The sequence below is a fragment of the Carcharhinus amblyrhynchos genome, unplaced genomic scaffold (assembly GCF_965287045.1).
Source record: "Carcharhinus amblyrhynchos unplaced genomic scaffold, sCarAmb.v2.hapA scaffold_39, whole genome shotgun sequence".
NCBI classification, from domain to species: domain Eukaryota; kingdom Metazoa; phylum Chordata; class Chondrichthyes; order Carcharhiniformes; family Carcharhinidae; genus Carcharhinus; species Carcharhinus amblyrhynchos.
In genome coordinates, this window is record NW_027649780.1 from 5,418,585 (window position 1) to 5,435,473 (window position 16,889).

Genomic DNA, 16,889 nt, shown 5'->3' on the forward strand with positions numbered 1-16,889 from the left:
GATTGGTGCTGGTTAGGTGCATTGGCCGTGTTAAATTCTCCCTCAGTGTACCTGAACAGGTGCCGGAGTGTGGCGACTAGGAATTTTCACAGTAACTTCACTGCAGTGTTAATGTAAGCCGACGTGTGATCAATAAGTTTTAACAGAAGAAACCTCTTTACCCAGCCAGTGGACAGAATGTGGAACTTGCTGCCACCACAAGTATTTGAGGTGAGCTTGACTAAATTGGAGGGGAAGCCAGATACATACATGAGGGAGAAGGGAGGGAGGGGTGGCACGGTGGCGCAGTACTTAGCAATGCTGCTTCACAGCTCCAGGGACCCAGGTTGGATTCCCGGCTTGGGTCGCTGTCTGTGCGGAGTTTGCACGTTCTCCTCGTGTCTGCGTGGGTCACTTCCAGATGCTCCGGTTTCCTCCCACAGTCCAAAGATGTGCGGGTTAGCTTGATTAGCCATGCTAACTTGGGCCGAAGGGCCTGTTTCCATGCTGTGAACCTCTATGACTCTAAATGAATTGAGTGATTCTATCAGGTGTTGTGATGTTTGGTTTGAGATTTGTCCGTAAATCCTCACCTCCTGACATCCCGAAAAAGGAATTTACAAAAGTCATCATTGTCGGTACAACGTAGGAATTCAGAACAGACAATTCTAGTTTCTCCCCCGCACATGTGCAGCTTCCCCTCTCCCTTGGACATGTGCAGTCCCGGGCTGCGGGGGGGAGGGGGAGATCACCGAGCGGCTTCTCGCTCTGGCCGGAGCTGCCAGCCACTTGTCTGGAAACCTTGGCTCGAGGAGGGGCAGGGGGGAGGGGAGCAATGGGTGGGGGCGGGGCTCCCGGGTCTGCGGAGGAGATCCCAATGCCTGACCATCATGCTCAGGTGTTGACCAATGGGAAGAGTTGGAGGACCGGAAAGACTCTGGTCCTCCAGCCAATCAGAGAGCGGGCTTTGTGTGACTGAAGATTGAGCTTCAGACAGACTCAAAGTTCCTCCCGTCTCCAACATTTGTGAGCGCAGTTGACGCCATCCATGCTCGTTGGGCACCGCAGGGGCTGGGGTGCATTATCGACCTTAATAATCGCACTTAAATTTTATGTTTTCAAGTTTCCTTTGTACTTTGGTTTCATTCGGGCTGTTCACCCTCCTTTTGGGGAGCTGCCTCCCTTACTTTGTTCTGATTTAACTTGAGTTTGTTTATTTGGTTTGACCTTAAAAGAGGCCAACATCTGTGAGTAAAACACTTTCTGTTCTCCCCCTTTCCATTTCTTTTGGGGGAAATTGGGGACTTGCTGCAACTGAAGGGAAAGGAAGTGAGTCTAGGAAGGGTGCAGACTCTGGAAAGGTTGGCCCAGGTCTCTCTCTCTCTCTCTCTCTTAAAGACACTGACATCCTTTACTCCCTCAGCTTGACACATTTATTTGTCTGGCTAAAAGGATGGTGTCTTTCCTAATGCTTACAATTAAAGGGGTGCTTTCCCCAGGAGATGGCTGAAATTTAAGTGGAAAGTAAATTAGTATAGCACAGAGATATGTCTAGTGTTGTATGGTACAGATTATATATATGTTATTTACAGTTCTGTGATAAAGTACATTTATTGTTATTTATAGTCTTGTAACACAATGCTGTAGCTAGATTATATATTTCCAGTCATCTCTTTCCTCAGGCAATTGCTATTCTTGAATTTCTTTTGCACAGGTACCAGAGCAGGCTGAGGCTCATTGAGTATATTCCAGAATGAGTTGGACTGATTTTTGACTGACATAAGTGTCAAGTATTATGGGGAACATGCAGAAAGCTAAGATGAGGAGGGATTTCCTCACTCAAGGATGTGGTGAAGTCTTGGAATTCTCTACCCTGCAGGATTGTGGAGCCTCAGCCATCAAATACTTTCAGGAGAGAGAGATTGGTTTCTAGATATTGAAGATATCCAGGGATAATGGGGGATTAGTGTAAGGAGAATAAGGCTGAGGTAGGTGAACCGATGATCTCGCTGAATGGTTTAAAAGCCTTGATAGGCCAAGTGGCCGACCCCAGTTCCACTTTGTTATGGTCTCTGTATCCAGGACAGGAAGCAGTGAGCGTGGATCTGTCAATCAGCACCTTCAGGAGAATTGGGAGGGTGAATATTAGGTACGGCAGAGTGAGAATGGAGGGAGAGTGTGTGAGATGGAGATTCACAGCTTTTGGGGAATGAGAGAGGAAAGAATGTTCCATTGAAGCAAGAATTGTCTGTTCTGAATTTCTATCCTGTACTGACAGTGATGATGTTTGCAAACTTGTTTTACAGGATATTGAAAGAGGAATCACAGATGTCATGTCTCAATCTGACAGAGTCATATCTTCTGGGTCCTGAATATCATCAGCCTTTTAATCCAGAAGGAGAAATCGTTGTCCGGTCTGTCGATTTGAAAAGATTTCAAACATCAGTGTGACTGGAAAAGCACCAACACACTGCCACACTTGATGAGAGCGTTCCAATGCACTGACCAAAGAGCTTTAACCAGTTACACAGACTGAATAAATATCACCCCATTCCCAGCAGGGAGAGACTGTACTTGTGTTGTTTGTGGATGAGACTTCAACTGATTGTCCACCCAAGAGAGAGACAAGGACACCTGCACCAAGGAGAAACCATGGAAATGTGCAGACTGTGGGAAGAGCTACAGAGTCCCACCTGAGCTGGAAGCTCATCGGCGCAGCCACACTGGGGAGAGACCCATCGTGGGAGGGAATTCAATTGGTTATCCAACCTGCAGACACACCAGTGCGTTCACACTGGGAAGAGGCCATTCCCCTTCCTCTTAGTGTGGGAAGGGGTTCAGTTGGTTATCCCACCTCCAGAGACGCCAGTGAGTTCACACTGGGGAGAGGCCATACATCTGCTCCTCAGTGTGGGAAGGGATTCATTTATCAAACTTGCAGACACACCAGCGAGTTCACAGTGGGAAGAGACTGTTCACCTATTCTCAGTGTGGGAAGGGATTCGGAGTTTCATCCCAGCTCCTGAGACACTGACAAGTTCATGAGTGATTCCAGGGTTTGGATTCTGCTGTTATTGTTTCTGCTCTCAATTACACCCAGGACTGCATTCTGTTCATTCTCACACAGTTGGTCAATGGGGAGGGTTTCTTTCTGCTGGACCCAGAACTTTAAGTCTGTGTCCCCCTCGTCCTTGTCCCATCAGCGAATGGGAACAGCTTTTCTTTGTCCACCTTATCTAAACCTGTCAGAATCTTGTCCCCCTGTATCAAATCTCCCCTCAATCTCCTTTGCTCCAAGGGGAACAGCCCCAGTCTAACATTGACAATAAAGAACAAACTAACAGAATATGTTAATACCTGAAATCAAATGGGAATGTTTAATTTCTGTTTTAAAGATATTCTGAATATATTGCCCTGGACAATAAAGGAAATGGAATAACTCACCTTGTGTGTGGGTTAAATGGAATATATCAATCTGATATCCACCTACAGTCCATGAAAGTCTGGAATGTGTAGCTGGAAATCCTTCCCTAACAGCACTGTGGGTGTACCTACAGTTCAGGCATTGTAGCAGTTCAAGAAGGCAGTGTTGGGGTTGACCATGGCTGAGGCAGCTACATACAGCCACATATTCTGTTATAACTGAAGGACTGCAGATTGAATGTGAGGCATTATGGGACTGGACTGTCTTGACCACATTCCTGTGACAGCTGAATTTCTGCAATTACGGACCATTAAAGCTGCTTAGCAGGGCCGCAATTACAGATCTGGTGAGAATATTTACTCAGAATGAGTTAGAATTAAACTTATCCCAGGACCGGCTGGCGTTCAGCAGCTGAGATACCCGAATCGGTAAAAAGTGGGGGTCTGACCAATGAACAAACAGTGGTAGGTAGTTGATTAAGAAATTAAGAAGCATTCTCAGGCATTGTTTAAATTATTTTATCACACATTTGTGCTAAAAACTGTGACTGATTTGTGACCTGATAGTGAAGTGACGGTATACTCCAAATAGCACTGGACTGAAAAGCAGACCCTCTGAGAGTAGGTCCGAATGGTTATTATCTTACCCCATCGTGGCCAGTGAAAAATCAGAGCTCGAGTGGGTACCGGACAGATGTCTTACCTGCCATTTGGAAACTAAGAACAAGAAACCCTATTGATAAAATGATTCGAGAATGGAGCCAATATTGAGTGTGGATGACACTTCACAAGAGCTCTTACAAAGGGTCATCCAGACTTGAAAAAGTGGCTCTATTCTCTCTCCACAGATGCTGTCAGGCCAGCTGCGGTCTTCTAACATTTTCTGTTTTTGTTTCAGATGCCAGCATCCGCAGTATTTTACTTTTGTGATGAAATGATTTGGTCTGATTGAAATCCCCATGACCCTCCCACAAAACAGAGGGAGTGGTGGCAGAAGGAGACAAAGGATAAGGATGATAAAGTCTGGGTTCTGATTCTCCGAGCCCCTGTAGAACTAAGAAAACGAGTGAACCAGTTTATAAAGAACAGAATTTACCCATCCCTAACAAAAACTGATCAAATTAATTAGGTTGAGGAATATAACAAAAAAAATTAATAGATGAGATTTAAAATCAACTTTGTTTTGTTGTTGGAGATGTTTATTAAATTTGTGTAAAGTGATGTAATTGTGTGCCAAGTTTTTGTTGTTCACTCCCCACCCCTTTAGGTTCTGTAGAAAAGTTAACCCTTTTAGCAGACAGTTCATTTGGTTTTTTTTTAATCATCTGAAAACTCGTGTCTATTTTAATTTATAATCGAAGATTTATGGGAATTGGCTAAGATGGGCTTTCAACATCTTTAAGTATAAAAGATTTGTCTTGAGAAGGCAATTCGGGAGAGAGAGATGTTTACAGAGAGGTTTTGAGAGCTGTTGTTTTACAAGTTATCCACTTTTTCAGAGTTGTCCCTTCATGTCATGGTCTGAGAGGAATGGAGAGAAGTCATTCAGTTGTTAAAGTGAAGCTTTCTCCATTAACTCTTAGTCGAAACTTTGCTTTTTATCTTTCTGACTTCTGACATTTTTAGTGGTTAATAAACGTTCTGAATTCACCATTTAATGCTTTCTTTCTTGTCATATGGTTAAGTCACTGGAACCTGGTGTGATTTACAATTGGGGAGGTTATTGTAAACAAGAGAACCCCCCCCCCCATAAATCTTATTTCAAATAAATCAAAATTCTTACAAATGGAATGCTATCCTTTATTATGAGAGAAGTTGAACATGGAAGTAAAGATGTTATACTCAGTCTATAGGGCATTGCTGAGACTGCATTTGAATAGCAGGTGCAGCTTTATCTCCTATTTAAGAAATGATACAAATGCATTGAGAGTGGTTCAGAGGAGGTTTAATAGATTGTTTCCCAATTCTTGACTCTTACAGTATGAATTTTGTCTGATTTTCCTTGTCTTCAGTTCTGACAAAGGGTCATCCTGACTCAAAATTTTGTCTCTATTCTCCTTTTACAGATGCTGTCAGACTTGCTGAGATTGTCCAGCTTTTTAAGTTTTTGGTTCAGATTCAAGCGACAGCAGAATTTTGTCTTTATACCAATTCTTGTTGGGTAAGGGAATCAAAAGTATCGGGTGTAGAACTAGAATATGAGGAACTTAGCACAAACAGATCAGCCATGATCTAAATAAATGATGGAGCAGACTCAAAGGGCCAAATGGCCTACTTCTGCTCCTATGTCGAATGTTGGTCACAAAATCCTGAGAATTGTGAAAGAAGGCTGGAAGATTCCCCTTGTGTTGGAGGGAAAATATCCAGGAAAACCATCACTGTGAAAGACAGTGATGACACTGATAAAGACATCCATCATTATGAAGCACCTTGAAAGGCAAGTCATGGCACAAATCAATCCCAGACTCCTGGACTACCTGAATCCAGTAGGTGAACAACCTCCCCCCGGGTGTGAACTCGCTGATGTCAGCAGTTGGAATGAAGCACTAAATCCCTTCCCACACTGAGAGCAGGTGAAAGGCCACTCCCTGATACGAACTTGCTGGTGATCCCGCAGTGTGGATGAACTTGTGAATCTCTTTGAGCAGTGAGAGCAACTGAATGGTATTCCCTCAGCGTGAAATCGCTGGTGGACCATCAGATCCTGAGATCAGCCCGAACAAAATCAAAGTACAAAGGAAACTTGAAAGCATCGAACTAAAACTAGGCTGATACCGGAGTTGAGGGGATTGAGCTATGAGGAGAGGCTGAATAAACTAGGCTTGTACTCGTTAGAGTTTAGAAGAATGAGGGGAGATCTCATTGAGACGTATAAGATGATGAATGGGATGGATAGGATAGAGGTGGAGAGACTCTTCCCGCTCAAAAAAGACAGTAGGACTAGGGGGCACAGCCTCAAGATAAAGGGGAGGCGGTTTAGAACGGAGTTGAGGAGGAACTTCTTCACTCAAAGGGTGGTGAATCTCTGGAATTCTCTGCCCGTTGAAGTGGTGGAGGCTGCCTCGCTAAATATTTTTAAGAAGCAGGTTGATGGGTTCTTGATAAGAGAGGGGATTAAGGGTTATGGGGAGAGGGCGGGAAAGTGGAACTGAGCCACAACAGATCAGCCATGATCTTATTGAATGGCGGGGCAGGCTCGAAGGGCTAGATGGCCTGCTCCTGCTCCTATTTCTTATGTTCTTATGTTCTTATGTAAAATGTGATTGTTAGGGTCGATAATGCACCCCAGCCCCTGCGGTGCCCAAAAGGCGCGGAAGGTGTCAATTGCGCCCGTGGACACCGCATGCTCCATCTCCAGGGAGACCTGGTCGCGAATGTAGCCGCAGTAGAGGGGCAGACAGTCAGGCTGGATGGTCCCCTTGATCACCCGCTGCCTGGACCTGTAAATGGCGCGTTTCGCCAGGCCCAGGAGCAGGTTCACGAGGACGTTGCCATCCCGACCCAACCCGACCCTCTCCGCACCAGTGTCCGTAGATCAGGAGCGTGGGACTGAAGTGCAAACAAAACATTCACAGATGGTGGAGATAGGAGGAAGTTTGAATCTGTCTGAAACTCAATGTCTATTCACACAAAGCCTGCGCTCTGATTGGCTGCATGATAAGAGTCCTTCCGTTCCTCCGACTCTTCCCATTGGCTAGAGCTGGTGAGTAGTGAATCAAACGTGCGCATGTGCAGGTTTGGGGAGGAATGCGCATGTGCGGGTGTGGGGCGGGGTCCGGGACAAAGCCGGTGCACTGACCATTGTCTACCTGGGTCTTCCAGCCTTTCCCATTGGACAGCAGCTCAGCGCGGCTGGAGGGCAAAGTCCCGCCCGCCCCCCCGCGTGGGGCTCCGCCCCTCATTGTCTGTCCGCGCGGGATTGACCAATGGGAACTCTGGAGTACCGGAAGTACTCTGCGCTGGTCACCGCCTCTCACCGGCTCTGGCCAATGGGAAGTAGGGGCAGACCGGAAGGACTCGAGTTTTCCAGCCAATCAAAGCTCCCCCGTTGTCTGAATGCGGAAGTTGGACAATGAGCTTGTTCACCTGCTCATTCCTGCCCAGAAAAGCTGCTGCTGCTTCTCTTTGAATGAAAATTGAGCTTCAGACAGGCTCAGGCTTCCTTTTGTCATCTGTGAGTAAAACACTTTCTTCACTCCCCTTTTCCATTTCCTTTTTTCATTCTGGGGGGAAATTGTTGACTTGCAGAAACTGATCACGAGAAATAGAAGCATGAGTGGCCACCAGGCCCTTCAAGCCTGTCCCGCCATTCATTTTCCTGTGCCATTTCACCGTAGCCTTCAATTCCCTGATCTATCAAATATTTATCCACCTCCACTTCGAATACTTCTAATGATCCAGCTTCCACTTCCCTTTGGAGCAGAAAATTCCAGAGCTTCATCATCCTCTGTGAGAAGAAATTTCTGCGTGTGTCAGTTTTAAATGACTGATCCCTGACCTTGTTCGACACTCTCCCACTGTGAAAATATCTCACCATCTACCCTGTCAAGCCCCCTCAGGATCTTGTATGATTCAATAAAGTCACCCTTTGTCTTCAGAACTTCAATGAATACAGATCTAGGCAATTTATTCTCTCTTGATCGAGCAACCCCCTCATCCCAGGAATTAACCTGGTGAATCTCCTTTGGACTATCTCCAATGTTCCTATATCCTTGTTTAAGTAAGGTGATCAAAACTGTACGCAGTATTCCAGTTGTAGTCTCACCAACACCCTGTGCAGTTCTACAAAACTTCCCTGTTTCTAAACTCCAACCCCTTTGCAATAAAGGTCAAAATTCCATTTTCCTTCTTACCAATTGTGGGACCTGCTTGTTAGCTTTTTATGGTTCATGCACAAGAGCACTTAGATCTCTCTATACTTCACTCACCTAAGCATCTCTACAGTGTCGATAATCTGCCTTTTGCTTCTTTCTACTGAAATACATTATCTCTCACTTTTCCATGTTAAACTCCATTTGCCAGATTTTTGGCACCGAATCTATCTATATCCCATTGCCGAATCAAAATATCCTCATCACATGTCCTTCCACCTATCTTCATATCATTTGGAAACCTGACATTCTGTTCCTTTCTCCAGGTCATTAATTGAATAATGAACAATTGTGGGCCAAGAACTGATCCCTGTGGTACTCTACTAGTTACAGCTTTCCATTTATTCCAACTCTGTTCTTTATGTGATGACTAGTTTTCAATCCATGCTTACACACTTCCATCAATTCCATAGGCTTTTACTTTATGCACCAGCCTCTTATGCAGTACCTTGACAAATGCCTTTTGGAAATCATAGAATCTCTAGGGTGCAGAATCTGCACCAACTCTCCAACAGAGCATCTTTCCCAGATCATATCCCCATAACCAAACATTTTTAACCCACTAATCCCCTAATCTCCATCTCTTTGAACAGAGAGAAGCAATTTAGCATGGCCAATCAACCTAACCTGCACATCTTTGGACTATGGGGGAAAACCGGAGCACCCAGGGGAAACCTATGCAGTCATGGAGAGAATGTGCAAATTCCACACAGACTGTCACCCAAGGCCAGAATTGAAACCAGGTCCCTGGTGTTGTGAGGCAACAGTGCTAAGCACTGTGCCACCCTATCTAAATACACTACATCTACAGATTGCTCTCGATCTACTCTCCCTCTGACATCCTCCAAGAACTTGAGCAAATTTGTCAAACATGATTTATCTTTCATAAAAGCATGTTGACTTGGTTAGATTTTATTCAGCTTTCCTAAATGATTAGCCATTTTCTGTTTGATAATTGATTCCAGTGTCTTTCCAATAATAAATGTTAAACTAATTGGCCTAGAGTTCCCTGCCTTCTGCCTTACTCCCTTTTTTAACAAGGGAATCACATTGGCTGTTTTCCAACTTTCTGATATCCTCCTGGAATTTAGCGAGTTCTGAAAAATTTCAACCAAAGTGTTCGCCATCTCTTCAGCAACCTCCGTTGAAAGCCTTGTGTGCAGTTCATTGGGTCCTCGCGACTTGTCTGCCCTTAGCCACTGAAGGGAAAGGACATGAGTCTGTATAATCCACATTTATGTCCAGTCATATAGACATATGGCAGTCTGCATGGAGATTTTCAGCTCTCTCTCTTCCTGTCCAGGACAGGAAGCAGTGAGCTTGGATCTGTCAATCAGCTTCAATCAATGCTCTAAGGAGAATTGGGAGGGTGAATATTAGATACAGCAGAGTGAGAACTGAGGGAGTGTGTGTGGGATGGAGATTTACAGCTTTTGGGGAATGAGAGAGGAAAGAATGTTCCACAGAAAGTAGAATTGTCTGTTCTGAATTTTGATTCGGTGCTGACAGTCATGACTTTTGTAAACCCATTTTACAGGATATCAGAAGGTGAGGGTTAACAGACAGAAATCTCAAACCCAACGTCACATCAACATCTGACATCCTGACTCAATTCATCGCGACCTGAATATATCGACCTTTGAACCCAGAAGGAGAAATGTTTTTCTGTTCTGTCTGTTACAGAAGATTTTAAACGCCAGTGTGACTGGAAAAGCACCGAGAGACACACACACACACTTGAGTGAGAGTATTCAAGAGCACTGAGTGTGGGAAGAGCTTTAACCAGTTACACAGCCTGTAAATACATAGCAGCATTCACAGCGGGGAGAGACTGCTGTACCCGTGTTCTGTGTGAGATTTAACTGATTGTTTAACCTGCAGAGTCACAGGGACAACCGCACCATGGAGAAACCGTGGAAATGTGGGGACTGTGGGAAAGGATACGTGTGCCCATCTGATCTGGAAACTCATAAACGCAATCACACCGGGGAGAGACCGTTCACCTGCTCTGTCTGTGAGAAGGGATTCATTCGGTTATCCCACCTGCTGAGACACAAAATCAGTCACACCAATGAGAGACCCTTTAAATGTTCTGACTGTGGGAGTGGTTTCAACAGCTCTTGGGAACTGGTGTCCCACCAGCGCGTTCACACTGAGGAGAGACCGTTCAGCTGCTCTCACTGCACAATGAGATTTAGATGGTCGTCCAACCTGCGGGATCACCAGCGAGTTCACACCGGGGAGCGACCGTTCACCTGCTCTCATTGCACAAAGAGATTTAGAAAGTTGTCCAACCTCCGCAGGCACCAGCGATTTCACAGCGGGGAGAGACCTTTCGTCTGTTCTCTGTGTGGGAAAGGATTCATCGAGTCGACGCACCTGCGGAGACACCAGCGAGTTCACAGGGGGTTGGATTCTGCTGTTATTGCTGCTGTTAATCACATCCAGGACTGAACCCTGTTCATTCTGACAGTGGGTGAAGTGGGAGGGTCGGAGGGTTTCTCTCTGCTGGACTGGCCGGTCTCTCAACTTTGCTTCCAGTGGGCTGATGCTCTTTTGAGCCCTGGGAGAGCACATTTCCACTGAAATGATCCACAAAAGCTGACGAAGAACGTTTATTTTATCCTGAATAGTAAATAGTGTTTTTCCTACCACTACAGGTAGATACAAAATAAATACATTTTGTCTCCGTTCCATTGAGTCTACAGCACAGGGCCAGGTCAGTCGGCTCAATTGGTCTGTGTCAGTATTTATGCTCCACATGAGCCTCCACCCACCCTCTTCATCTCCCCCCATCAGCATATCCTTCTATTCCTTTCTCCCTCATGTATGTATCCAGCTTCCCCTTCAGTGTATTCACACTGTTCACCTCAACTGCTCGCTGTGGTAGTGAGCTCCACATTCTCGCCACTCGCTGGGTAAAGAGGTTTCTCACTGAAATCCCTATTGGATTATTGAACCCCTTCACAATCTTAAAGACTTCCATCAGGTCACCCTTCAGTCTTCCCCAGCCTTTCCTGAGGGTTAAATGCTCTCAGTTCTGGGATTATTCTTGTGAATCTTTGTTGCTCCTTCTCCAGTGCCTCTGTTTCCTTTTTTCTAAATGGAGATCACAAATGTTGACAGTGCTCCCAGTGTAGCCTAACCCTGGTTCTGAACCAGTTGAACAGAACCTCCCTGCCGTTCAATTTGATCCCATGAGAATGGAACCCTATACATTGGCCCCATGCTTCAGGAAAGATGTGATGTTCTTAGAGAGGGTGTAGAAGAGATGTCTGAGAATGGATCCAGGGATGAGGGATTTCAGTGACTTGGAGAGACTGGAGCAGCTGAAATTTCTCTTAAGATCAGACAGACATTAAGCTCGGAAATGGGCCAATTCAGCCCATGCCGGCTCGGTGTAGATCAAATCATTACCCCTTTCCATCTCCATATTCCTGTAGGTTTATTTCCACTTTCCCAATGAAAACGTCCACCATCTCTGCTTCTACTCCTTTATTTATTTATAATTGTTCGTCACAAGTAAGGTTTACATAAACGCTGCAATGAAGTTTCTCTAGTTGCCATAGTCTGGTGCCTGTTCAGGTCAATGCATCTAACCAGCATGTCTTTCAGATGTGAGAGGAAAGCTCAGCACCCGGAAAAAACCCATGCAGACACGGGGAGAACATGCAAACTCCACACAGTGACCCAAGCCAGGAATCGAACCCGGGTCCCTGGCGCTGTGAAGCAGCAGTGCTAACCACTGTGTTACCGTGCCGTCTCTTGAAGGAAGTGGGTTCCGGGTTATTGCCATTCACTTTACACTCACACAAGCCTCCTGGAGCACAGGAGGAGTCCATTTGGCCCACTTTGCCCATGCCAGCTCTTTGCACTCATTTAATCCCATTGCTGGACCATTTCATTTTCTTTCCAAGATTGTGTCGAATTTCCTTTGGGAAGGTACAGTCCAATCGGCTTCCAGCACTGTTTACACATAGTGAATTCCAAATCACAACAATTTGCTGTGTTTTAAAACAAGTAATTCTGGACACTGGAGTTTCACAGTGTGTTCGAAATGGTGTCAAAAACATGACTGAAATTATTAAACATTTGTCAGTGATTTAAATGAGGACGTGCAGTACATACTTACCCGTTAATCTCTTTAACCTATGCATCTCACGACCCCTTAGAGTCATGAGATGCGTAGGTTAGAGGGATTAACGGGTAAATATGGAGGGATATGGGGGTAGGGCCTGAGTGGGATTGTGGTTGGTGCAGACTTGATGGGCCAAATGGCCTCTTTCTGCACTGTAAGGATTCTATGATTCTACTCTATAATATATCCTGAGTTTGAGGTCAATTCGAACAGAATTGCATTTCTGTAGCACCTTTCACATCCACTGGATCTCCAACAGGGTTTTATAGCCAATGAAGCACTCTTGAAATGTTATTACTGTTGTAATGTAGGAAACTGTGGGTATGCATGGGGAATCAAGTTTAGTTTTGAAATTAAGTCACTTTCATAACATATTTACACAGAATCCCTACAATGCGTTTGGCCCATCAAGTTTTCACCAACTACAATCCCACCGCCCTATTCCCGTAACACCCACATATCTACCCTGCTAATCCCTCTGACACTAGGGTGAATTTAGCATAGCCAATCAACCTAACCGACACATCTTTGGACTATGGAAGGAAACCGGAGAAACCCATTCAATCATGGAGAGAATATGCAATCTCTACACAGCAGTGACCCGAGCCCAGAATTGAACCCAGATTCCTGGTGCTGTGAGGCAGCAGTGCAAACCACTGTGCCACTATGCTGCCCCAAATCCGTATTCACTGTAATCGGGTCAAGGAAGCCCTTTTAACCTCCAACACGTGGCTTCCTGCAGCCATTTCACATTCTGTAACTTTTCTGTATTAACTGTGTATTGATTCTGTGTTAAAAGCCAGTCCTGAAGCTAAGGATTATTCAGTAATGAATCTTGATTAATTTATTAGGAGTGAATCGATGTAACAGGTAATCATATTGTGAAGGCGAGATTATATTTGAAGACATAAGACTATGTCAATGTAAATCTTTGAAGAAACTGTAGAGCCAGCAGAAATAGTTTGAAAAAATAAATTATTTTGATAAGTTACAGGACCTCATGTTCTGCCAAAGATACGGCTGGCTCATTGTTCAATCTGAAGAAGAAAGAAAGTCATTATCTGCTACGATACGGGACAAGTGTAGGAAAATGGGATGAGTGTTGCCTTTAGAGGGAGTTATTGTTGGTGCTGTTGTAGGGCAATATCAGAGATTGTGTCTTTTATATTTTAATTTATATGTCTGTTCATATATAATTTCAGTGTATTTCATGCAGGGCTACATAGAGCAAGCTCAGAGAGCCAGGCCTCACCAGAGAGAAAGAAAGGGTTAATGTAGACAGCTAAAGCCCGACAGATAATGATTAATGCATGTTATCAGCTTCTGAAGTGCAGGAGATCGTTCTGAATTATCACGATAATGGGAGAACCGACATTAAGACAGCCAGGCTCCATGTAGTCTAGGGAGGGTAGAGTCTTCTGTAAAACATGATCCCCTAGTGGGGGGGGGGGAGAGAAACAATTCAACACATCAGTGCAAATCGGTTGGGCAAATACAATGCTTTGACATTATAATTGGGTGAATGGAACTGCCCAGAGAATTAATTAACAAAGTTGTACTGAACAATGCAGTCTGCATAACATGATTAAAAGAACCATCTTGTATCCAACTCAAGGAATTAATACGCTAATATAAACCTCTGTGATTTGACAAAGTATAATAATGTGTACAAAATTTACCAGGGGCAGAGAGGGCTTGTGGGCAACCTGAGATTTCAGACTGGACTCCAGCTCTCCCACATGCACGTGGAATGAAAATTTTTCTTGAAGTTCATCTCCAAGGCTCAATTCATTTTATTTCCCTCCTACAGTGGAACTGAATGGGCCAAAGGGCCTTTTCTATGATGTACGGCTCTTGTCAAACTGTCTTTTTAACAAGTGTGAAATCAGCAAAATGCCGCAAATGCTGGAATCGGAAACAAGAGCAGAGGATGCTGGGGAAACTCAGCAGCTCTGGCAGCATCTATTAGGAGAGAAAGAGTTTGTTTTGAGTCCTTTGACTCTCTGCTTCCTCTTCCAATACATTCTGCTCGTCCAGCTGAGTATTTTCAGCATCCTCTGATCTTCTTTCTGAATGAATTAATCTTGTATCAATCAAATGTATTAAAGATGTCTGTATTAATGAACCACCAGTCAGTAACAGATACTTGAATGAGTTGCGAGCCTTAATTGGTTTACCATTAATGAATCAATTATCAATCATTACTTATAGTAGATGCCTGAGTTTTAGTTACCGTAAAAATGTAAAATCTTAATTTCTGTGTCTGTAAAGAATGTGTAAAGAAGATAAATGTACTGGCAAGAGAGACCTTCAAGCTCTGCTTAGCCTCAACATTTGAAACTGTGTGAATAAGAATCAGATAAAGGGATAGTATGAAGCACTTCTATTCTATTCCTGTCTAAGGTAATGAGAAGGTGGGTGTAAGTAATTAGAAATCCAATCAAATTAATCTAGTGATCAAATTGACCAGTTGTCACGATACAACAGGCCCAACTCTGACCTGAGGTAATAGTCACTTTGGGGATAAAAGTAGAGGTTCTGAAGGTCTTCCTTGCGAGTCAAATACTGAAAACTCCTGAGGCTGAGTTCCAAGGAAATTACTGTTAAAGAAGGAGCAATTCCCGAGGCTGAATGCCACAAGAATTCCTGTCAAAGACGGAGCCAGAGAGGGTTATGCTTTTATGGACTGATCCACATGAAGTTGTGAAAGTCAATGCCTTAGTTCTTTAGTAAACCTTTTCCATTAGAGTCATACAGGTTTACAGCATGGAAACAGGCCCTTTGGCCCAACTTGTCCATGTCACTATTTTTTTAAAACCGTAAGCTAATTCCAATTGCCCGCATTTGGCCCATACCCCTCTATACCCATTGTAGCCATGTAACCCTCTAAATGCTTTTTAAAAGATAAAATTGTAACCGCCTCTACTACTACCTCTGGCAGCTTGTTCCAGACACTCACCACCCTCTCTGTGAAAAAATTGTCCCTCTGGACACTTTTGTATCTCTCCCCTCTCACCTTAAACCTACGCCCTCTAGATTTAGAGTCCCCTACCTTTGGGAAAAGATACTGACTCTCTACTTTGTCTATGCCCCTCATTATTTTACAAACCTCTATAAGGTCACCCCTCAGCTTCCTGTGCTCCAGAGAGAAAAGTCCCAGTCTATTCAGCCTCTCCTTAAAACTCAAATCTTATCAAGTCCTGGTAGCATCCTAGTAAATCTTTTCTGCACTCTTTCTAGTTTAATAATATCCTTTCTATATTAGGGTGACCAGAATAAATAAACGTATTAAATAAAGTTATTTTTAAATTTACTATTCAGAGAATTCTGCCTTTGCCACAAACAAGGCAGGGAACAGGCTACAAATGAATCAAAGAGAAACCATTTTTGTCCAGAACATTGTGAGTATCCGTTTACTCTGGTTGTCTTTGATCCTCAAGTCATTTTCTGTTTGTTTTAACCGTGTTCTGTTTTCATTAATAAACTTTTATCAGTAAAAATATTTGATTTTTCTGGACTTTTCCCGATGAGATTGATGCACTTTCGGGAAAGTGGGTGAGAGGAATAGGAATCAGAGGGAGAAAGCTCAAACGTCACTTCTGAATCTGATGAGTCCTTAGGATCTGAATATTATTGATCTTGAAACATTGGACAAACGTTTGTCTATTTATCTGCTTCAAAATAGTTTACACATTAGTGTGACTGCAAAAGCATTGAGACACACACACACCCTTTAGTGATAGCGTTCCAGTGCACTGAGTGTAGAAAGAACTTTAACCAGTGACACAAGAAAAATGAAATATCAAACAGAAGGTGATCAACTTTTTTGTCCCATCTACACATTCCATACTTTCACGAGACCATAGGTGGATGCCAGATTGATATATTCTATTTAACAAATAACATCCAGCACAATATATTCACAATATCTTTAAAACAGAAATTAAACACTCCTATTTGATATTAGCATATTCTGTTAGTTTGTTCTTTGTCAATGTCAGGTTGAGGTTGTTCTCCTCGGAGCAAAGGAGGTTGAGGGGAGATTTGATTGAGGTGGACAAGATCCTGATAGGTTTAGATAAGGCGGACAAAGAAAAGCTGTTTCCATTAGCTGAAGGAATAAGGACGAGGGGAAATGCATATTTCAGAGATTATAGCAGCAGGGAGGGGGGGATGTGGCAAAGAATATTTTGATGCAATGAATGGTAATGACCTGGAACTCATTGCCTATGAGGGTGGAGGAATTGGAGACAATAAACAATTACAAAGGAAATTGGATGGGCATTTGGGGGGTTTCAAACAGAAATGCTGACTAAATATCTCTGAACTTCCTAACACCCTGTCACTCTGTGATCCTTGTGAAATTTGAAACCAGTTACTCGCAACAAGATTAAAAGAGCATCAGCCCACTGGAGGCAAAGTCATGAGACCAGCCAGTCCAGCAGAAAGAAACCCCTCCCCATTGACCAACTGTGAGA

General features: G+C 43.9%; 1 protein-coding gene across 1 annotated transcript; it reads left to right on the forward strand.

Moving 5' to 3' along the window:
• Positions 1 to 7,466: 7,466 nt before the first annotated feature.
• Positions 7,467 to 11,127, forward strand: LOC145335538 (uncharacterized). Its single transcript, XM_080181331.1, has 2 exons — positions 7,467 to 7,576; positions 9,811 to 11,127. Exon 2 carries the CDS (start codon positions 10,176 to 10,178, stop codon positions 10,725 to 10,727), a length of 552 nt encoding a protein of 183 aa, XP_080037457.1. The 5' UTR covers positions 7,467 to 7,576; positions 9,811 to 10,175; the 3' UTR covers positions 10,728 to 11,127.
• Positions 11,128 to 16,889: the final 5,762 nt, after the last annotated feature.